Source organism: Botryllus schlosseri, chromosome 2, assembly GCF_051294905.1.
Source record: "Botryllus schlosseri isolate E-star chromosome 2, Bs_hap1, whole genome shotgun sequence".
NCBI classification, from domain to species: domain Eukaryota; kingdom Metazoa; phylum Chordata; class Ascidiacea; order Stolidobranchia; family Styelidae; genus Botryllus; species Botryllus schlosseri.
The window spans coordinates 3486285-3509245 of NC_137237.1; the positions used below are offsets into that span (position 1 = coordinate 3486285).

Sequence of the window (22961 nt, forward strand, 5' to 3'; positions counted from 1 at the left end):
ATCAGTAACATTCAGTTCCACGTATAACATTGACCGCAGCGATTTTCAAGCTAATCAATTTTGCCAATAGCCTGATAAACTGCAGGAACGAGTAACAGCCAGTAATTTTGCGAAGTAATTCTGGTAACTTGACTTTACAGCTAAATTAAGGTAATATTACATATCAAAATGTAAAATTACAAGATACTCACAGTTATTGGCTGCGACTGGTAATTCGTTGTAAAATTTACAGAGATTTCCCAGTAAATCTACCAGATTTTTTTCAGTGCAAAGCTACAGACAGGCAGATATATTATAGTTCTGTCTGTCGTTTACACGTTATCCAACAATACATGGTCGCCATGGTGTGTGATTCAGGACGTGAGTCATTTCACGTCGGGTTATACCAGTGAGTCTGTGTGCTGTACAACATTTTCTTCCACATCAGTTACTGCAAAGGGAGCACATGCATAATAACATGGTGGCGCATTGACAATTGTGTATGCCTTCACCTGCAGATGCTATTCGGAATACTATTGATCACAAGCGTAGCGTATAGCGTCTCGAGCAAAGAGTAGTGCGTCGCACTTTATCCGGAAGCCACAAACGCATTGTGCGCACAGTGCACTCTTTGCTACATAGGAAACTCATGCCGCATTGTTTCATCGATAGCTGCCGGTTCTGCGCGACTATTTTGTATACATTTTAACCAGTTCTGCAGCAGAGGAGGTTGACAAACAAAAACGTGGCGCAAAGAGGTAATATTTTATATTGAGATTAAGCCTATATTCTGTATATCCGCATGATACGGTGTGTATAAATAGACTATAATATGAGGCGATTTGACTGTATGTTGTTTGCATCGATACTATAAGGCAGCGCGTCATTACGGGGAGCTGATTCTTCTCCCGAGAGAGAAGGCAGACCCGAACCTATTCGCCCAAGCTTCGCCGCAGAAAGTCAACGCATACAAGATATATCAGAAGACGAGCTAAAACAATTACAGGTGAGCCAAGCTGAGGCATCATATAAATATCGGCCTGCTGTATTAGCTAACCTATTACGATTTTCAGACAATACCACTGCTAGAATTCTCGAGAAGATCTTCGTCGGGGTAAGTTTTATTCAATCTTTGGACTTGATAGATTACAACAGTGTGTATATATCTAAATTATGAGATTCCAAGATCGAGTACTAGAGTGCGTACGACGTACGTCTGTACGAGCATTAACCAGCAAATGCCAGCCGTAATGTCGCGCATGCTCCCTGTTAATGAGGTTGTGACAGCATAATATGACAGTGTCTGGTTATGGTTTTATGCATAACTACGTGGTTTTAACCGATTGACAGTAACGTCACATCCTTGAGCACTTGTTTTCCTGTGTGACATGTTTTGTTTCTGCGGTAACCCTACTTGAAGATTCAAAGTCTCACAACTAACTCAAAGTAACTCATTAAATTGTCCCAGGGATACTCCCAGTGGTTACCAGTGAATCCGGCAATGGAGTTATAGTCAATATTGAAAGTGATTCATCAATATGGTATTAGCAAATTCGAAAATTAATGTTTCATTGTGTATGAGCGGGAATTGTAATATACGGTAGTTGCTGAGCTCGGCATCGGGTATTTATTTATTTATATATAGTAATGTAAAGGGGTATGCTAGGTGCAGACTTGGGCAAATAGATAATTATAGTTATCTAATACTGTTCCGAGCGAAATGCCTGTAATCTACTTGTAATCTAATCTCTGGTTTTCCTGAAAATGCTACAGGAAAAAACTGCTGCATAGTGTGAAACGAGCCAAGCTTGTACAATGTACAGACATTTGCTATTCTCATGCTTATGATAATGAATTCTGATTTGATATGAACTGAACTTCATTCAATGTCCAAGTTTGCGCAAATTCAGTAGTTATAACTCTAATCAAATATGGAAATAATGTGTAGCGGGGCCTACGATATCGTATAGGCCCCGTGTGTAGCTATAATTGTAATTCTTATCTAATTTGGAAAATGAAACAATGTTCCTATATAGTTCTCCAAGTCGGGTCAAACCCCGAGTTTAATCTTTACCTTGTCTATATTTTCAGATTGGTCCCGGCATCAGTGCTTAATTCGACGGAGGTTAATAAACTGGCGTCTGGACTGCCGAGCAGCGTGAATGTGAGCGTGGAGGATTTGACTAACCCGGTAAGTTTTCATGACAACAAAAACTTTATAATGATTCTTGTTGCTAAGCGGACAGTTATATGCATGCGAAGCAAAGCCATGCGATGGGATGAAATGTCGAATAATTACTAGTGACGGTATTTCTACTACCATAACGCATGACCAAGTATATTGGCGTCTGGTACCAGATTAATAAACGCACAACAAGCACCCATTCGAATCCATTTCCCGACTTCGTGCGCCGGAAACGGTGAAACACAATCCCTCGCTCTCGTTTGGCCCATTCCAGCGGCATAAACTCATCCGTATCTGAATTATTCCGTTCTTATCAATGCGCCAGAGTTGAAATTGTTCAGCTTTTCCAGAGTAGATAAGAATTAGAAATACTGAATTCGCAAAATATAATGAAATCGAGTTCAGTTGACGTCAAATTAGCATCAGTGTTAGCATGAGTGTAAGCATGAGAATGGCGAATGTATGTACACTAGGGCTCTTCAAAAATGACTTTTTTTCTCAAATCGTACTGGCTACTTGATAAAATTGTTAGGTTACCTAATTTAAGCCTACACACAAAATTTGGTTCAATTCCAGCCTGTAACCGGTCTGCTACAGGAGAAGATAGTTTATATTTATTAAATAAAAATAAATAATAAAAAATTTGAAAATTTTCTGTTCACCCCATGAAAGTGTTAGGCTGTCTATAGAAACGATCCTCACCAAATTTGGTTTAATTCCAACCAATGGAAGCGGAGTTATTGCCGTCGAAAAATTTTGATTTGAATAAAATAGTATTTACGGTGAGCACGACTATAATAAATAAACGAAGAATCGGTCACGTAAATACTATTTTATTCAAATCCAAATTTTTCGACGGCAATAACTCCGCTTCCATTGGTTGGAATTGAACCAAATTTGGTGAGGATCGTTTCTATAGACAGCCTAACACTTTCATGGGGTGAACAGAAAATTTTCAAATTTTTCATAATTTATTTTTATATGATAAATAGAAACTTTCTTCTCCTGTAGCAGAGCGGTTACTGGCTGGAATTGAACCAAATTTTGTGTGTAGGCTTAAACTAGGTAACCTACCAATTATATCAAGTAGCCGGTAAGATTTGAGAAAAAAGTCATTTTTGAAGAGCCCTAATGTACACCAAGCTTGGTTCCTTTCGCATAGTTGTACAGTTTGCCTGTATCATTTTCCAGAAAACCAGAACTTAAGTTACAATTAACATGAGAACATGGAAACATTTCACACATTAGATAGAATTAGATGACCGGCAATTGCCCACTGCGGACATTTCGTCCCTATTCCGAATTAGCACAGTAAAATTCATTGAAAGTAATAAGATCTCTACAGTTACAGTTTTACTCTGAAATAGACCAATTATAATGGCCGACGCGCCTGTGACGTGAAATTCAATACCTATCCTCCTTCGCTGGACCTGCGTTCTGTATAATTTCGGAGAAAATAGACTACTCTATATCTTAAAATTATCATATTAGTAACGTTTCGCGCGGGTATATTATGTATATTTCTAGGATAATCCTTCTTCGATTCTCTCGCCGATTCGCGGAGAATCGGAAAACCGACACAAGATGGGACAGCAGCCTACGAAGCGGCCTGCCAGAACGATTCCAAAGAATATTATGAACGAAAATCCACAGGTATATGCCTGATATTGCTATAGTTTTATTAGCTGTACTGTGCAGTACATACGCAATGCGAATTGCAATTTTGGTAGTCTTTAAGGGTGGTTTTTAACGATCTTCGCCGTAAAAGGAGTCACTAACTCAAGAGATCATTAAATATCACGAGAATTTGAGTTTGTCTCGCAAAATAGTCGCTAATCCCGAGTTATAGATAGGTAACAGAGATATATAGGTAACAGAGATATATAGAAATCTACACAAGTCTGATAGGTCGATATTTTTTCATTTGTTCGTCTCACTGTAAAGAAAGGAATGAGTGATACGAAAAATTGTGGAGATGTCGCTTGGTCAGGACGAGATAGTGGCGATTTATTAGACCAGGTTGAGTTTTGAGAGGAACCGATGTTTTATGACGTCTAGTAGGTGTTGATATGATATTCATCTGTTGTGATACAGGATCATCATTTAAGTACATGATTGAGTAATAGCCTATAGTTGACACGCATTTCTGTTTTATGGTTATGCGCATAATTGCATATATTCATGTGCGTATGTATTTATCAGTTGACATAGAGAAGCAAACTAGAAGTAATAAAACAATGAGAATGGGGGCAATTGGAAACGAATGGTTGTAATAATTTCTCTAGTACAGAATCTATGGTTTGAGTCTCGAGCACTTGTCTTTTTATGCGATTTTGAGGTACTTTGTTGTAGTTTTAGGAAGTTGTAATCTCGGCTTTTATTTGGGCCCATACTATAGAAACATTTGGAAGGATCATTTCATTTTTGGGGGAGGCAAAATAAATTTACTAATGACGTTACTTCACATATCTATTTGACGTAGCCAAAACCGACGTGATATGGCTTAGTCTCAATCGAAATTGGGTAGTAAATGTATGCCATTTGTTCCTCCCCCCCTCGTCCCAATGGCTACGCCTCTGGGCTGCAATATATTAGTCACTGCGAAATGAAGATACCGACGAGAAATCATTGGATATTCTTCACCTCATATATTTCGGGTATTTCATATTTTCGTAACCATCCACAATAGGGTGACTTCTAGTCAATATTAACATGAAAAATTGACTATATACTCTGCCATATTACGATATCATCATATTTTGGAATCCTCAACTAAATCTCAAGGCATATGCGTACATTATACGTTACTAGAGCTGCCTCTTTCGACTCGCAGGAATTCATGACCCGGCATCGGCAAATCGAAACGGAGGTCACCGGAAACTGCATGCCATGGTCAGAACACGTCTACTACAAGCTTTTCCTAGACACGGAAGGACGGCTCGCTACGCTATTAGTGCTGAAATGTGAAATCACATATGTGGACCTCTTCACCGATGTCGAGCATGTATTGTACAGATCAAGATTCATAGGTTTGAAATTTGTAAACGGTATATTGCACATTACTAGGCTGCTTTGCGGTTGGCGCTACTGTCCATCAATGGGTCATTCTGATCAGACTTGGACTTCTAGTTGTATAATTACACTAATTAAAGCGAAATCCATGTAATCTAATTCTAATCTATTTTGTCAAATGTTTCTATGCTCTAATTTGAATTATAATCTAATTTCTGGTCTTCCTGAAAATGATGCATGCAGGGTGACTGTATAGTGCGAATATATAGTGCGATATAGTGCGAAACAAGCTAAGTTTGGTGTACAGTCATTTGCCACTCTCGAGCTAATGACTATGAACTCTCATTTGACACCAACTGAACTTGAAATTTGTTACATTCTTTTCAAATTCAGATTTAAAGCAATTTCCAAGATTTTGTGTATTCACTAATTTCACATTTTTAGTCGTCAACTCTGCCCTTTAGCAGTCCAACTGATACCCTGGTTGAGAATCACTGCTCTATACTAAGATTGCCATCCCTATACACGACAAACGGCCACAAATTCGTTAGTATACGTCAGTGTACCGTTTATCTCAAACAGGGATATATATATCCCTGATCTCAAACAGGTGGTAAAGCTGACGGGGTAGCGCAAATATTCGTGTACGATCTGATGAAGGTTCCATGGGAGGATAAAATCCCGAAGTCTCAGGCTATCGAGCTTAATATCGATATTGTCGTGAGCTCGTCCCCGATCCACGCTTGTTCCGAAACTTTACTGAATCTCATCAAACTAGAAAAGGTAAGGAAGAACTATTCCGATGTTCTGATCATCGAAGTGCACATGCAAACTCATTACTATGGCGATTTTTTTGACATGTTAAAATAAGTCAAAATTTTGTCAAAATTGTCGAGTTAAGTCAAAAAATTGTCAAAATTGTTTACAAAGTCAAAAAAATCTGCAACCTGCGTTTCGTTTGTATTGTAGATATTTGCACTGTCGATGAAGCATATCCTACATAAAGGCTATTGATGAACTTATCATTTCACATTTTACACTAAGCTTGTAGCCTACTTTATAGGCCTAAACATCATAAACATTCAAATGAAACAAATAGGTTGACATGGTGTTATGCTCAACGTATCGCAATATCCTAACTGAAGCAAGATTGCGTGGTTCTTGTATCAAGAGGCGCATGATGAAAAGTTGTGATATAGACAACGTTATCAGAATGAAGCAACATGGCGTGTCACCAGCAAGTGTACTCACAACTTCAGTGTTGCCAGCCAACAACTGTTGCTGTTGAACGTTCTTTCTCCATTATTGGCAAGTTACTTAGTAAGGACAGACACTTTCTACCCAAGAACGTAGGGAAGTATCTTTCGTTGTACTACATAAATATTTAATCATTTCTACCATAATGCGTGATGTGACTGCTGGAATTCTTCATAGGTCCAGATTTCATTAAAATAAAGTTTTTTCAAGTTAAAATTTGTCAGTTTTTAGGTCAAAAAAGTTTTTTTCAGGCCGAACTACTTCGTGAGGACAGACAGTTCCAATCAGAAATGAAGATTAGTAGTACATTTTTAACATTATGTGGGAAAACACCTAATTTACATACCTGAGGTCAAAATCTGGTCAAAATTAAGTTTTCAAGGTCAAAAACGTTAAAATTTTTATTTTTTAGGACAAAATCCGCAGTTTTCTAGGTAAAAAAATCGCCTTACTCATTACTCATTATGTGATATATGTATTTCACGAAAGGCGTATCTCAAGCACCGGAATTTCGATGGGCAGTTGAATGTGAACTTGCGCTTCGCGCATGCGTTGGGCTGGGACGTGAAAGATACCGAGACCAGGAACAAAATTCACGAAGGTACAGTCGGCTGACTCAAAGGAAAATATTATTCGACTACTCAGATCTTTTTGATTACTGTTGGGAAAGTTTGAGCTGCGTTGCAGAAATAGTAGGGCTATAGTGACTCGTCAGATTAAGTTATTTTCACTAACGAGCATACGACGGACGTTGATTTTACGTTGTAAAGTCTAACGTTTTGAGTATTGGTTTGTATAAGGCTGGGCACAATAATTCGAGTACTCGAATCTTAATCGAGTAATTATTTTAATGCTCCGAGTGGAGTAGTAAAAGAGGATTTTTTCGAGTACTGAAGTTATACGCTCCTAGCCACCGGAAGTTATTTTATCAACGAGAATTATGGTTTCGGTACTATTTTCCACCGTGAAAGCCTTGAAACCTTGATTGGCTGTGTCCCAGCATACAAAACATATAGTACAAAGCTTCTGATGTTACTAGAAATAACACATTTCCGAAGTCATGGTCCTCCCACAACATTGTCACAAAGTGTAATGAAATCGGTAGGGTCGAAAAAATACCAAAGTATCTTTAATGTGATGGATAACAGGCAATATAGGCTATTCTTTGTGCCACCTTCTCTCTTCCGCATCTTCGACGGCAGAGCTGGATGCCCTGACAGGTGACCAAATGCCTAAAGTCCATCAGTGGGCATCCCAGAACAACCTTTGCATAAACGCCTCGAAATCCCAATTGCTGACAGTAAATTCAAAAAGTAACCTAACCGTTAATATCGCTGGTCAGCCCGTCTCCAACACAGATAATGCCAAATATCTCGGGGTTTTACTGGACTCGAACATGTCCTGGAAGAGTCATATTCAGTCCCTAGAAACTAAATTATCTCCGAAGTGCGGCCTGTTCTACAGCCTTAGGCGCTTCATGCCAGCATGGGTTCTTCTGATACTCTTTAAATCCTTAATCCAATCGAAGTTACATTATGGCATCCTCTGTTGGGGGGCTGCCAGTAAAACTGCACTCAAGCCACTGCAGAAACTACAGCATAAAGTACTCCGAATCATAGCTAGAGCCCCAAAGGGGCCTGGCTGCCCAGTGCCCATCCAATAAGTCGCTGCTAAAGAGATTCGGCGTCCTAAACATAGAAGATATGCGGAAACTAGGAGTCGCCAAGTTTATGTATCAGTTTCACTGCGGTCGTTGCCCCGAATATTTCAATGACTTCTTGACCTCTGAATCAAAAGCGCACAAGTACAACACACGCGCGTCCACGTCATCCAAATATCATATGATCGACCGAAAAGATCATCGCTCCTTCAAATATGCCGGACCTGATGTGTGGAACAGTATCCCGCCGGCCATCCGGCAGTCGACGAGCATGTCCACATTCAAGTCGAAATACAAGCAATTACTACTAAATAAATACAGTCCATCCTCAAGATTACCGGACCACGACTGACCTATCGATCTCGCTTCCCATGACATGCTGCCCTATTTCTTGTCGCTTCCTTTTTCTATACTGTCTTTCTTACTTTCATTCAGTGTGCATGCCTCCTCTTTACATCGCCTAGGCCAAGGTGGGTGTCTGATTCCATAGACAACTCCTAGTCGCTTCGACATAAAAGGTACATATTTGAACTTTGACATAGTACCTTCTGCTATGACGCCAAAATGAGTGATACTCGACTCGAAGCATTATACGTGATTCAGAATCGAATCACTCAGGTTCTCGATTTTGCCCAGCCCTATGGCGATAATTGAATTCTAATTAGGCTGCGAACAAATATACCATCGCTCACGAAAAGTAAGCTATACTTATTGCGAGTTGAAGATGTCATTATTATCGCGACGCACCTTCGCACTCTGGGACAATGTATGTGTATTAGGGTTGTTCGAATAAAAAAAATGTTAGGTTTTCTGAAGAACGCTGCACACCAAATTTTGCTCAATTACAACTAGTAGATGTGAAGCTACGGGAATTCGAAAATTTTGAATATGTTATAAAAAATGTTTGAAATTTGAAAAACAATTTTCAAATTTTACTGTCAACCTCGTGAAATTGTTGACGATGCATAACAATTTTATGCTTCATTCCTACCGGTAGAAGCGAAGTGATTGCAGTTGAGAATTTTGGATTTAAAAAAATAGCATTGAAGGTGAGTGTTACGTAATCCCTGAATTAATAATGAAAAACTTAACCAACACCAAGTCTAACTAAGTCTGCGGGTTTTAATTGCGTCACATTTGTTTCGCGTCATTTTTGTAAACAACTCAACCATTTCATGGGTGGACAGTAAAATTTGGAAAAAAGTATTCAATTTTTATCATACATTTGAAATCTTCAAATCCCGGAAACTTCACATCTACTAGCAGAAATTGGGCCTAATTTGGTGTGTAACGTGTTTTAAACCAACCCGACAATTTGATCAAATAGCACAAATTTGAAAACAAAGTTATTTGTGAACAAGGGTGCAGCTATACGATGTATATGTGTTGGTCGATTGTGACCAAGGTTTTTAAGAGTCGGTCTTTCAAGCCTATATCTGGTTGTCATGTAGTCTATATTTTTTGCCATAGCAACGGCTTCAAAATTTAGTTGCGCTCAGTCTTTCAGAACTCTGTAGGATTCCTCATAGTCATATCTCTCCATGTCCCTGTTTTATAAAAATAGATTTCACAAATCGCTTCCAAGCGCAATGTACACTCAATACATTCGATCGCTTTGTGCCAATGAATCGAATCGTGGTTTTGTGGCAGGATTGCGAAACTTGTACAGAGAAGGAGTGAATCTCGAAGTCATGAGCGCAGACGCGGTCCTGGAAGAAATGCGTGTCGACGAAGTCGCAATATCTGACGAGGAGAGAGTCAAACACTATATTTCAGCTCGCAGTGCCTGGACCATCCCGCCGATGAAATTTCGAGTGGGTTTGAATCAGTACTGGAAATCGGTATATGAGACTAGCCGGAGTTACCAGAGTTCATTTTCATGAACACGAGAATAGCAAATGTCTGTATACCAAGCTTGGCACGCTTCGCACGATACAGTACTGCTGTAGTATTTTCTGTAGAACCCGACATTAAACTAGAATTAAAATTGAAGCATCACATTTCACAAATTAAATTATAGTTAGATTACCGGCATTTCGCTCTATTTAGTTTAATTAGACACCAAAAAATCCCCAGTTGTCCAAGTTCGAGACTAGCGTATGCATGCAGTCGCGTGAGCAGTGGACGTTTTAGTGAACTCGTGGCTATCATTTCCCGATCCTTGATACATATATTCAACCCATCTTTTCATACGAATGCCATTAAAAAATGCAGTAGGCTAGATACCCTGATAACCTAGCTTGGAAGCAGCTTTTTAGGCTACGCAGGCCTTGTTTTCTTGTCCCGTACATTTGATGTCTTCACTCAAAATGAGAAGTCTAAATTATATGCCCAAATTAACCAAGACATCGACTGCCTTGCATTCCAGGGCCGAGCTGCTTCCAAGGCGGGAAATCGTAAGCCCAGGCGTGATTACGACGACTCGTCTTCCGAGGAAGATTTTCAAACGTTGGACGAAGACGATATGTATCACGTTTACCTCATTGAAAAACTAGACCATATCGTAAACGGCAGTTACAAATACACGCGAATAGGTTCGACCGTCACAGATAGCATAGCGTAGGATAGAATATAAAGCCTCTTTGTAACCTGTTTGTGCAGACAAGCGACCTAGAGGAAGCAGAGAGTGACGAAGACGCAGAAGAAGAACTAGAAGCAGAAGAGAATAAACAAGACGAGCCTCGTACCAGCCGTGCGTCGACACCATCGTTGCTAACGAAAGCAGTATCGCAGCTGTCCGTGAGAGGCCGTTCAGCGGAGAGTACGATGCAAACGATGGACGACGGGTATTACGTATATTTGCATTCGAGCTTGTGGGGAATTCTGCGTGACACCAAGAGAACCAAGTCCATTCTGGAACAAACCTCTGAAGATTGATCGTATCAGACCAATAGTTTAAGGTTGACTGAATGTAAACGATGCTGTGAGCAAACCATATTTTTAATCACCGATCCGCAGTAATTTTGCAATCAATTTCTGGTAATAAAAGCACAAATGTGAGAGTCACCGACGATTACCACTGACAAGTGTGAGCCGACAATCTTATCCAATTGTACAGTATATTGAAGTTCTGTAGTTGCCTCGGAGTCTCTTCTAACGAGAGTCTGTTCCATAATGACCAATTTCGGAGTAGGTAAGCCTGTCTATACGCTAAAGCCATCATCCTCAACGCCAGGCGTGCTAACAGCGGCGGAAACTGGGGGGAAGTCATTCGTGGCTTTTCCGGATATGAGCGAAGAGAGGTCGAAAGAATCCACATCATTGCTCGCATTCGCCCTCACTATCGTAGGAAACGAAGCATGACAAGCTAGTGCTCTAAGCTCTTCAGTCAGTGTGCTCCAAAATAAGCAAGGGTTGCGTCAGTACGAAAATGGACGCACGGGTGAAGCGCTAACCTGTCACACTAGCTGGCATGCTTCCCAAATAGGCCGCGATAATGGAAGGTGCTGATCTTCACAGAACATGTTTGGAGAGCATTGTGACGAAGTGTCTCTTCGAGTATTCAAATAAGTAACACGAATATGGGTGAGAAACACCATTCTAATAGTATATCTGCCTTAATAGGACCCTCCGAGAACGTGACGCAAACAAAACAAAAGTGATTTTGTTGAACCTTTTTGTGGTTGTCGGTACTTTGCAGCTCAGCTGGCGTGATTGTCCCGCAGCAGCGTAATGATTTCGGACCATCCCCGCCTGCTATTTCGATTTGACGCTTTGGGTTTGCGTAGACACCTCCCCTGATGCACTAACTATCCAGTACTGCTTTATATATATATATATATATATAGTTCTAGCTCTGTCTGCATTCAGACTAAGAGCACCATCACCGTGGTGATGGAAGTATCCATCGAAAAAAGACACAGCATTAAAGATTTCAAATATAAATTAAATTTCGCGTGAAAATGCTGCTTTCGAAAATGTCCTGATGTCGGTATCGTTCCGATTAAGGACATTGTTCATCAGCGCTGCAGAGGGTCTTCCTTTTTTGGTTCTCCTTTCATCTTCAAAGGTTATTGACTTCACGACACTATCATTAGGTTTTCGAATTATATGGGCTAGAAATTTAGCTTGTTGGTGATCAATAAATGATGAGAGATCTTCAGTGCGACAGATTTTATGAAGATTTTTATTACTTTGCCATGCCTTAAAGCAGTGCTTCTCAACCTTTTTGTCCTTGCGGACCCCTTTTGTACTGTCACGGTCCCCCGCGAACCCCCTCAAGTTTTCATTCAAAATTTGCTCAATTATCGTGCAACCGTCATCGGTCTCGTGCAAATATTAACTGTAGGCTTGTGAGAAACACTCACAAAATTACTTTTCGTGAAAGTAACATCATATTATATGTAGAAATTGGGTAGAGTTTTATTGTTTCGAAGCGAATTTTGCAGCGCGCGCTTCTTGCAGGTACAGTTCGAACTTCAATATACAATTGAATAGTATATTCATATTGAAATGAACCGAATATTTTTGGCCGACCAGCGTGGTGACATCATATTTTGTGATACGATTGTTGATGATCGATGTTCTTTCCCATTCTCTACTAGTTGCTGACGATTACCCCTGACGAGTGTCAGCCGAAAATATTCGGGTACATTTCAATATGAATATTGGCCTACTATTCAATTGTATATTGAAGTTCTGTACCTCCAAGAAGCTCTTCAAATCTCTGTATCAATACGCTATTGGCAATAAAAATGACTTTTATCTCATACGGCCATTCTAGTGATGAGTCCTGACGTTTTACCAATTATGAAGCGACATTGTCAGATGTTTTCTCTAATCAAAAATTAACTTATCAATCATTTTGCAAAAAAGGTTTCGTGGACCACCTAAAAATGCCTCGCGGACGAGAACTGCTGCCTTAAAGCAAGGGTCAAGAAGCAGAAAACTTGGATAACTTCAGAATTCCTTCTGGTTATCAAATTTTGTGAAATGTTTCTATCTAATGCAGGGGTCACCAATACGCGACCTGGTTTGAAATTTCGGAAGAACGCTTAGCAAAGCATTTTGAAATGCTGAAATTGATTTCAGTTTAAACATAATTTGTTGTTGTTGTACAAAGAAAGCTATTCTATAGTGCCCAATATCACTATTACTCACTAGCTGATACGGCTTCGGTGGTGGTAATATCATTCCATGGAGGAAGAATTTGCGGATACGAATTTTGAAGTTGCCCGCGACCCATTAAAGTTGGCGACCCCTGATCTATGACTGACTTCCCCTAACACGCTACAGGATTGTTCCATGCGAAGCGAGTCAAGCTTGGTGTACAGACATTTGCCGTTCACATACTTCTGAGAATGTATGTTGTGTGTCTTGCAAATTCGGAACGGAACTCAGGTTCCAAGTTATAGCAAACCAGGTATTCTAATCTAATTTGGAAAAGACCGTATGGCTATAATAGTTCTAATTCTAATTCTAATCTTATTTGGAAAAACTGAACATTTTCTAGTGGTCAAACTATGCGCCCTAATCCATCCACTCCATAGCTGGCTATCTCGCAGTAGAACACCTTCCCCACCTCACCGCTTCCATCGCGAAACCGAGCCAGTTCCCGCGATTCTCGTCGAACGAAATATTTACTCCAACGCAAAGAAGACGTCACTTATACTCAACGATAAAAACAGGTACGGCACAACGCAAAAACAAGAAAAAAATCAATCGGTCGCGCCAATCAAGTCCCGACGAACAGCAAGGTAAGCGAGTAAGATGCACAGCCGCCAAGCGGCGATGAAATATCGTGAAAACTCAAACATGCTACTATCATCACAGGCCCGCAATTGAGAGTGTACTAACGCGATTGATACGAATAATGCCGATAACAATGATATAGCATCTAAAAGGGTGAACGCAGCTAGACCTGCATATGGTTAAGAGCACCAAGCTGTCTTCGAACACGCGAAGCCGTACACAATCCAGTTAAAAGAGTAATCGCGTGGGTACTATGGAGGGAAAACGCGCTACGCCAATGATTATCACAGTCATGCATTTTGAAAAGCCAGTACGCGTAGTATGATCAATTTGCAACGTGCGAACAATTGTCGAGTATGCGATTACGTATTCGCAAAGAAATCAAGAAGGTATTTTGTGTCGTTGTTGAAGACGGCGCACCTAAGAAGCCGTAGTAGAATTTGCAACAATCTCGCGTGTCCGCCGCATGCAACTACAACCCCATAGATAATTTACGATCCTAAAAGCCAACAGCCTTATACGCAGTGAAAACAGAGCGACGTCGTCAGCAGTCAGCCTGTCAGGAGTCATTCCGAGCGGTGGCGTTTCGGACGCTGGCTTCGGCCGATGTTCAGTGCGCGCTTGCCTGCGAACGCTTGATATACACTTGCAAAAGTTTCATCTAAACGGAAACAAAACGCACGGTCACACCATCGTGGTGGAAATGTTTGTCCAGAGCTCCAACTACTGGATTATCAAGTAGTTATAATTGAATAGTATATTCATATTGAAATAAACCCAAATATTTTCGGTTGACACTCGTCAGGGGTAATCGTAAGCAACGTAGTATACTATTCAATTGTATATTGAAGTTCTGTACCTCTAAGAAGCTCTTCAAGTAGTTTTAGTTCTAGCTGCAGATTTTGAAGCGAGTCATTCTAATTCTAGCCGCACATTTACAAGAAATCAGTTGTAAAACGACTAGAAAACACACATTTGGCATGAATCGTATGTGATACTTGTGTTCTGCTGTGTGTGGGAGCGCGAACTTTTAGAAGTTACTAGGAGGCGGTTACTTTCAAAATTGCTAGATATGTTTTCGCGACGCTACAAATTGACGCAATTTTCAAAAATATACACAGTCACTGTCGCGAGAATTCACCCGTGAAAGTGACACAACATATCACTGACCCAAATGATAAAATCCAAACAGCTCGAAGTAAATAGTTTTTCCTCGCAGGCAAAACATACTTGAGTATTCCGTAAGAGTTGAAATACTTCGTTTCTAGACCACTTCTGACCGACTCCCCACCCGTACTGCTATATCAGAGCTACAAGGTGGTCGAATTCCGCCGCTATCCTCACCTTACTTCCTGATAAAGCGGACAGGTGCTTCTGTAAATTTTCCTCTCCGATCACTTGATGAATAGCCACGAGACAAAACACGGCGGCCTTTCGCATGCTGCTCACCGGGTTGTCGTAGCCCTGGAAAGGACGGTATGCATCAATTTTACCACTTTGTCGATTGGGAATAAGTGTTTATCATTTGACATTTTATAGCTTGTAGCCTACTTCATAGGCGGTCCATTGTCTGCTTATTGTGAATCATTAAAATTCAAATGAAACAAATAGGTTAACGTGGTGTTATGCTCAACGTACCGCAACATCCCAACTACAGGAAGACTGCGTGGGCATTGGTTCTTATATGAAGAAGCGCATGATGAAAAATTGTGACGTAGACACCATTGCCAGAATGAAGCAACATGACGTGTCACCAGCAGTGTACGCACAACTTCAGTGCTGTCAGCCAACAACTGCTGCCGTTGAACGTTCTTTCTCCATTCTTGGCAAGCTACTTAGTAATGACAAACACTTTCTAACCGTGAATGTAGGAAAGTATCTCTCGTTGTACTACAACATATTTTAATTATTTCTACCATAATACGTGATGTAACTACTGGAATTCTTCATAGGGCCAGATTTCGTTGAAATGAAGTTTTTTCACGTACCATTTTCTCCGTTTTTGAGGCAAAAAAGTTTTTTTCAGGCCAAACTACTTCGTAAGGACAGACAGTTTCAACCAGAAATGAAGATTAGTACAATTCTAATACCATGTGGGAAAACATCTAATTTGCATACGTTAGGTCAAATTTGGTAAGTTTTTTAGGTCAAAAAATCTCAAAATTTTAATTTTATGGGTCAAAATCTTCTGTATTTCAGGTAAAAAAATCGCCCATATTATTATACACTGATCGTGTCGGTAAAGCTGACCTCACACTACTCAACTCGAAACATTACAATTAATACCGGATCCTGATTTGAGTGCTAGTTTCGCTCATTATGACGCCACAACATTACGAATGATGTGACAAGTGCCCAAATATGTACCTTTTACGCCCACAAAGAATATAATTCCAGTTCTACATCACATTACAGATTTGGCATTTCACGTTCACACTAACAGCACCGACCTTGATCAAACAGGGCACGATGTCCCTGACCACGTTTTCGCTGAGCTGATCTTTCCGCGCCCGGTGAATCGCCCCGGTCAGCAGCTTTATCGCCGCCTGGCAAGTGTGCAGGATCTCCACGTCCAGAAAGGGCACCACCACTTGAAAACACAGTTCGGGCGGGATGAACGTGCCGATGGTCCCGGTCAGGGCTTCGGCGGCCCGCACCACCTGGACAGTAAGTACACTTTAGGACTCAGGAGCATGATTGTAATGACTCTAGTCAATTTTTGTAATGACTCGACTTGTACTCGAGCCATCGTGCATGACTCGAGACTAGGACGGCCAAGACCGATATTTCATTGTAACTTCGAAGTATAGTGAAGTTACCACATTATTGGTATTTCGTCTATCAGTCCTGATACTAGGAAAATAGCACCAGAAGCTGTTAAAACTCAGGAAAATTACTGTATTGTGAATGCGAGCCATTCTAAATCACTCGAGCTGTATTGAAAAACGCGGATTGAACCGGACAGAGCTGAAAACCGAACAGTGAACATAATGATTTGGACTCGGACTCGAGTCAAAACACTGTGACTCGGACTCCACCCTCTACGAGCCGACTCGGACTCGGACTTGACTCGGCGGTGAATTGAAATGACTCGACTTGACTCGAGTCAAAACTGTAAAAGTGAGATTGACTTGTGACTCGGAACCTTGCGACTTGGTTCCATGCAATAATCTCAATTCTAATCTGCTTTCTGGTTTTCCTGAAAATGCAACGGGGGAACTGTACAGTGCGGAACGAACCAAGCTTGGTTGACAGGCATTTGCAATTCTCGTACTAAGGAAAATGAACTTTCGTATGATATGAAGTGAACTCGATTTCTGTTGTATTTGTTTGTACTCCTGAATTCAATTTCGAAGGTTCTACGAATTTAGTGATTCCAATTCTAATCTGATTTGAAAAAGCCGAAGATTTTCTAGCGGTAGAACACTTTATGTAATTCCGTAAAGCAAAGATCGATGCAACTTTTAACGTACTTTAATCATCTTTTACCAGGTGTGGCCATCGCGCAAATTTCAAAATATTGATATTTTTAAACCTGAAAGTAAGCTCAAGTGAAATAAAGTACTCAAGATCAAGAAGCAAATTCTTGTTGTGATAGTATTATTTTCAATATCAAATTTTGCTGTAGTTGTAGACTTGAAGATGCTCATTTTTTCGAACGTTTTCATGCCCCCAACCCATTAAAAGGGCCCCCAGGTTAGTTCATACCTCCAGGCTGCTGTCGTTGTGAATTTGGAACACAGTGAAGATGACCGTTTCCACGTAGTCGGAAAAGTTGTTCCAAGAGATTTGCGAAAACATGTCCTTCAGCAGTCCCAGGGCCAGGGTCCGCGTGTCGGGCTGATAATGAGATAAGAGATATGCGTTTAGAAATCGATTACAGTACGATGCTGGCAAACGACATGCAGATTTAAACAAGGATGACAAAAGTGTGCAAGAAACCCTAATATTTGAGTGTTTTTTTCAAATTTTCAAGTTTGACATATATTGAGAAAAAAATATAATATGGTGAGTAGTGCATTGCAATTTTTTTCACAATAACAGAGAAATTTCAATCTCTCACGCAACCAAGACCGCAATTTGGCGAGTGGGCTAAAATCCTCACAATCTTCAAGAAGACACGAAAACCCCGAAATTTCAGTAAAAAATATAATCCTTGAAATTTCGGAATAAAATGAAATCGTCAAAATTTCACAGGAAAAACGAGTCAAAATGAAATTCCTGAAATTCGAAAAAGCGAAACACTCAAAACTTGGAGAAAGTGAAATGTTTAAAAATTCAGAAAAAATTTTATTGAGAAAAATGAAATTCCCAAAATTCAGAAGTAAAGTAAAGTTGCTAAAACTTTGGATACAAAATGAGATCATAAAAATTCCCTAGAAAAATGGAATTTCTGAAATTTGAAAGAAAAGTGAAATTCCTAATACTTTCGAGAAAAATGATGGGGAGTAAAGATGCCTCTGCTTATCAAGCTACATAACCACATAACTACAGTAAAAAAGAAAAGTCTTCCCCCTTCATTTTGGCAAAAGCTCAACGACAGCAATTTCAAGGGGCACTGCACTCTAAAAATGATGTGGTCTCAAATTGAAAGGCAAACCGAAAGAAAAATCTTGGCCGCAGCCGTTTTCTTCAGAACGCCACCGTAATGGAGCTGTAATGTATTGAAATTTCCACAGATGCATCACGCTCCAGCAGTCACGTAGAGATCGAACTTTATATAGTTGTCAGCCGATGATACGAAGGAAGTATGTCGTACACGCCAGGGTGGTTTAAATACCGCATTCAACGGAAGATGTCCAGTCAGGATATTTATGTCAAAATCGGGCCTAGTGTATCCTACTTCCTTCATAACATCGGCTGACAACTATATAAAGTTCGATCTCTACGTGACTGCTGGAGCGTGATGCATCTGTGGAAATTTCAATACATTACAGCTCTATTACATTGGCGTTCTGAAGAAAACGGCCGCGGCCAAAATTTTTCTTTCGTTTTGCTCTTCAATTTGAGACCACATCATTTTCAGAGTGCAGTGCCCCTTTCAGTACAACGGCAATCATCGACAATTTCGACCGAACCTCCTCGTCCTTGGCACAGTCCAGCACGTGCATCAGAAGAGGCCCGAAATAGTCTTCCGAGTTTTCCAGCAGAGACAACTGAATCTCTCCGTTTTTCAGACGCCGCATAAAGTCCGTCAACGCCGCTTTTCTTCGCGATTTTTTCGGCAGCGTGTCTTTCAATTGCGCGAAAAGGTAAGCTTCTTCTCGACTCATTTCTGAACGGCAAACGTGTTTCAAGGGTGACGCACGGAGCAACTTAGCCATGATATTAGCCAATTTCAAATCCGAACTTATGAATTAACATTTTACAGTTTATAGCCTACTTTATAGGCCTACCGTTGTAGACGGCCCATTGTCTGCTCATTGTGAATCATAAACATTCAAATGAAACGAATAGGTTGACATGGTGTTCACCGCAATACCCGAACTGAAGCAAGACTGCGTGGGCATTGCATGGTTCTCATATCAAGAAGCGCATGATGAAAAATTGTGATGTAGACACCATTGCCAGGATGAATTAACACGGTTTGTCACCAGCAGTGTACACACAACTACATTGTCGTCAGCCAACAACTGCTGGTGTTGAACGTTCTTTCTCCATTCGTGGCAAGCCATAGTGAGGACAGGCACTTTCTACCCGAGAATGTAGGAAAGTGTCTTTCGTTGCACTAAAACAAATTTTAATTATTCCTACCATAATACGCGATGTAACTACTGGAATTCTTCATAGGGCCAGATTTCGTAAACAAAGTTTTTTCATGTAAAAATTTGTCAGTTTTCAGTCAAAAATGTTTTTCCAGGCCAAACTACTTCGCAAGGACAGACAGTCCCACACAGAAATGAAGATAAGTAGTACAATTCTAACAGTATGTGGGACAACACCTAATTTGCATATGTTTGCATATGTCAAAATTAAGTTTTTCCAAGGTCAAAAATGACAAAATTTTGATTTATAAGGTCGAAATTTCCTTTTTTAGGTCAAAATAAATCGTTCTAGTGATAACTTACCATCTCTGATGACACCACCATCCGAAAACAAGGCTTCTTTATTGAAATACGGTGGGTTGGCCGTCTTCTCAGAGTAGATCCCCGGGTTGTATCTGTTCGCCCCGCGGTTACCGGACAGTTGCTACGGGAAAGAGAAATTTAGGGGGGCACCGAATTAGAGTCCGATAGCGAAAGTCATTTTACCATGGGGGTATTCTGTAACTGCTGAAAGGGTGGCGGGTAGCACACCGGTGGCAGACTATGGCCGTCTCCGCGTCCGGATTTGTCATTAAAAGGACTCTGTGAACAGGAACGGATTGTATGCGTCAGCCTTGCGTGGCGCCGGGTCATCGGAAACCCAGTGACTTTACACTCGCATGCAGTTACAATTCACACTTCTTTTTACCGGCGATTAAAACACCCATGGGTTGAATCAGGAAAGCGTGAAGAGTTCAAAAAAAGTAGTTCAAAAACAGAAAAATTGTGCCACGCCCCCGGTCAGGGTTGTTAGGGTTGCATTAGGGTTGTTGAAAAATATTTTTTTCAAATTATACTTGAATAGTATATTCATATTGTAATGATCCCAAATATTTTCGGCCGACACTCGTCAGGGGTAATCGTCAGCAACTAGTAGAGAATTGGAAAGAACATCGTATATCAACAATCGTAACACAAAATATGACGTCACCAGCAGGAAATGTCGAATACGAGAACGTTCAATGTACTATTTTTAGATGATACATGAACTCTTTTTGTTGACACAGCCTAGGCTGGTGTATTTTGATAAAAGTCGACTCCAAGGCACACAAATAAAACTGAGCGACCCTTTCCAAGTATGCGAAATCTGTCGTCTCGATAATTTTTTGCACATGCGGGATTATCCAACAAGCATAGGCGCCGAACGCTAATTTTGCTTAGGCATGCGAGTTCGATGACGTCACAAAGGAAGACGTCATGATCCGACGGAATTGATAATTAGGGATAATACAGCATCAATTCATGAGGGTTAAGTGCCTGCATAAATGCCGATTATGCAATATCTGCGTGTTAACAAACTTGCGCGTATGATAAGCTTGTCGACGAGTCCGGAAGTGCTGTCAATTAGCGAGTCCCGATCGCTAGCGAACAATTAAATACGTCGCTTATCAACGCATATTATGTAACCTCAGCGACGATTTGCGCAAGGCAAAATGTCAGAGTTGTTATGGAATCTGTTTTATAATGGCACCAATTTCAGGTTGTTCAAACCTTTCCCGTCTTTTACAACTCAAGCCTTGACAGTTGACACACATCTTCCGATAGTTATGTTTAGGTATTAGCAGGATTCACTTACGCATGCACGGCGCACTCACAATCGCACATGTCTGCGGACATTCGATGCCATTCAGGTCAGCGATGTCGCTCTTCAATTACAATCGCTAACCAACAAACACCTAACGGCATTGTCACCAAGCCATCGAAAGATTGGAGCTAACGCATGCTAGGCTCGAGAGATGGGAGCCAACGCATGCTCAGCTCTAGACGCGATAGTTGGCCAGCGATGATATCTTTCGTACCAGGCCTGTTGCAGATGCGATTGTGCAGGCAAGCGATAATATCGTGTGCGCCAATGCAGATGCGAATGTGCAGGAAGCGATGGCACCGGGCCTACTGCTGATGTGATTGTTCATCATGCTCAAGCGAGTGAAACTAGGCTTGTAGGAGACGCGATAAAGCAGGCAAGCGTCCCAAGCGATGATTGCCGAACGCACGGCAATCAATGACACAATTTCGCGATCATCTCAGCGGGAGATCGCGTCGCGTTACATTGTGCACAGACAAATCTTGTTAATTGGCAACGCGCTTGTAGCTAATTGGCCGCGCGCAACGGGTTACCTCGCTCACATAAGCGGTAGCAGGTAATGTCGTAAACGGAAATACATTGCGATTCGTTCTAAATAACACAATCGGGGATTATGCCGATTCATGCCAAACCGAATTCTAGGCATGCCGCATGCCTAAAAAAATGTCTAGGCATGCCTGGCATGCCTTGCATGCCCAGGTTCGGCGCCTATGCCAACAAGTGTTTGCCGATTGCAGAATTTATGGCCTGCGATTGGCAAACACTTGTTGCCAACGTTTCTTAGACAAATTAACAACACCACGGGGTAGCCGGTGAAATTTTAATGGAGAGGTATCTTTTTTTAATAAACGCAAAATTTTTCAGCTCTCAATAGCTTTTCTTATAATGGTTGTAATTCATTCAATTAATTGGTGCGCAACATTTTATTTTAGCCACCGTGATAATTTCATCAATTAGCCGATAAAATATGAAGTAAAACGTTGTTTTTGAACAATCTGCCAATCCATCCATCAATGACAGTGGTACAAAGGGGAGGGAATTATATCTGTGGTTGTTCTCATATTACACACTGGGTCAGTTTCAAGAGACAGGGGTGTAGCTAATGGACAGGGCAAGAGTGGGGAGATGATGAAAGGTTTATTCGATTACAGTGTTTCATTTTTGCCAAGTTCAATTTATGACACAGGTCAACACACGTTCTTCGGCAGATAAACTAAGAGGGCTCTGTGGGGCACCGATTCCAAATATGGCTTGTTTTTTTTTCAAATTGACTCCAGTTTTGGAGACAAGATAATTCGAGTCGCTATTTGGACTAAAATCTCATATTAGAGACTTGCCCGGTAGATAAAGAAAACTGTTAGTACAACTTCCAATGGTTAATCCAGCAATACAATTACGAAATCACAATTCCTTTTATGAGATCACTAGACGGGTAGAAATTGACTGTATTTATGTCCATTTGACCGTGGGAATTGGAGTTTATCTGTAAACCCCGTCACACACCATTCGAAATCGTGAACGCATATATATGCGGCACGCAATTCCTCTCCCACCGCAAAAACACACCGCAAAGACACAGCAAAGTCACAAACCTGTTTATAATCGGGCACATCTTCGCTGCTGTCCATCCTCAGCTGATGAATCCCGGCCGTGATGTCGTTAAAATTGAGCGTCTCTTCCATTTCGTCGTTACCGGACCGGTCCGACAACACAAAGTCAGCCTCGCTACTCCTGCCGGGGCAAAACGAGACTCGTTTTTACCGCAAAACACCAAACGCGACTACAAGA

The 22961-nt window shown here is 40.9% G+C and overlaps 2 protein-coding genes across 11 annotated transcripts in view; one reads left to right on the plus strand and one right to left on the minus strand.

The window, feature by feature from the left end:
- The first annotated feature begins 427 nt into the window (after positions 1 to 427).
- Positions 428 to 11099, plus strand: LOC145433036 (uncharacterized). 2 transcript variants are annotated; one of them, XM_080309934.1, is made up of 11 exons: positions 428 to 737; positions 855 to 985; positions 1053 to 1093; positions 2071 to 2170; positions 3692 to 3817; positions 4998 to 5193; positions 5787 to 5959; positions 6923 to 7034; positions 9744 to 9907; positions 10462 to 10627; positions 10695 to 10866. In XM_080309934.1, the coding sequence occupies exons 5-11, from the start codon at positions 3749 to 3751 to the stop codon at positions 10721 to 10723; spliced, it is 909 nt and encodes a 302-aa protein (XP_080166060.1). In that variant the 5' UTR covers positions 428 to 737; positions 855 to 985; positions 1053 to 1093; positions 2071 to 2170; positions 3692 to 3748; the 3' UTR covers positions 10724 to 10866. The 2 variants fall into 2 exon arrangements, with proteins under 2 accessions (XP_080166060.1, XP_080166058.1); XM_080309932.1 differs by lacking the exon at positions 10462 to 10627 and having other exon boundaries at positions 431 to 737; positions 10695 to 11099.
- A 2554-nt stretch (positions 11100 to 13653) lies between these two features.
- LOC145433033 (CLIP-associating protein 1-B-like) overlaps positions 13654 to 22961 on the minus strand; it is a 43890-nt gene continuing 34582 nt past the window's right edge. For 7 of the 9 annotated variants that reach the window (XM_080309915.1, XM_080309917.1, XM_080309919.1 and 4 more), the window contains 8 exons: positions 22766 to 22904; positions 20036 to 20131; positions 19853 to 19973; positions 18863 to 19059; positions 17493 to 17624; positions 16235 to 16444; positions 15129 to 15248; positions 13654 to 14445 (listed from right to left, as the gene is read on the minus strand). In XM_080309915.1, coding sequence (XP_080166041.1) covers positions 14395 to 14445; positions 15129 to 15248; positions 16235 to 16444; positions 17493 to 17624; positions 18863 to 19059; positions 19853 to 19973; positions 20036 to 20131; positions 22766 to 22904 — 1066 coding nt within the window. In that variant the 3' untranslated portion in view covers positions 13654 to 14394. Of the gene's footprint in view, positions 14446 to 15128; positions 15249 to 16234; positions 16445 to 17492; positions 17625 to 18189; positions 18343 to 18835; positions 19060 to 19852; positions 19974 to 20035; positions 20132 to 22765; positions 22905 to 22961 lie in introns of those variants that run through there. The other 2 variants (XM_080309918.1, XM_080309922.1) reach the window with 2 other exon arrangements.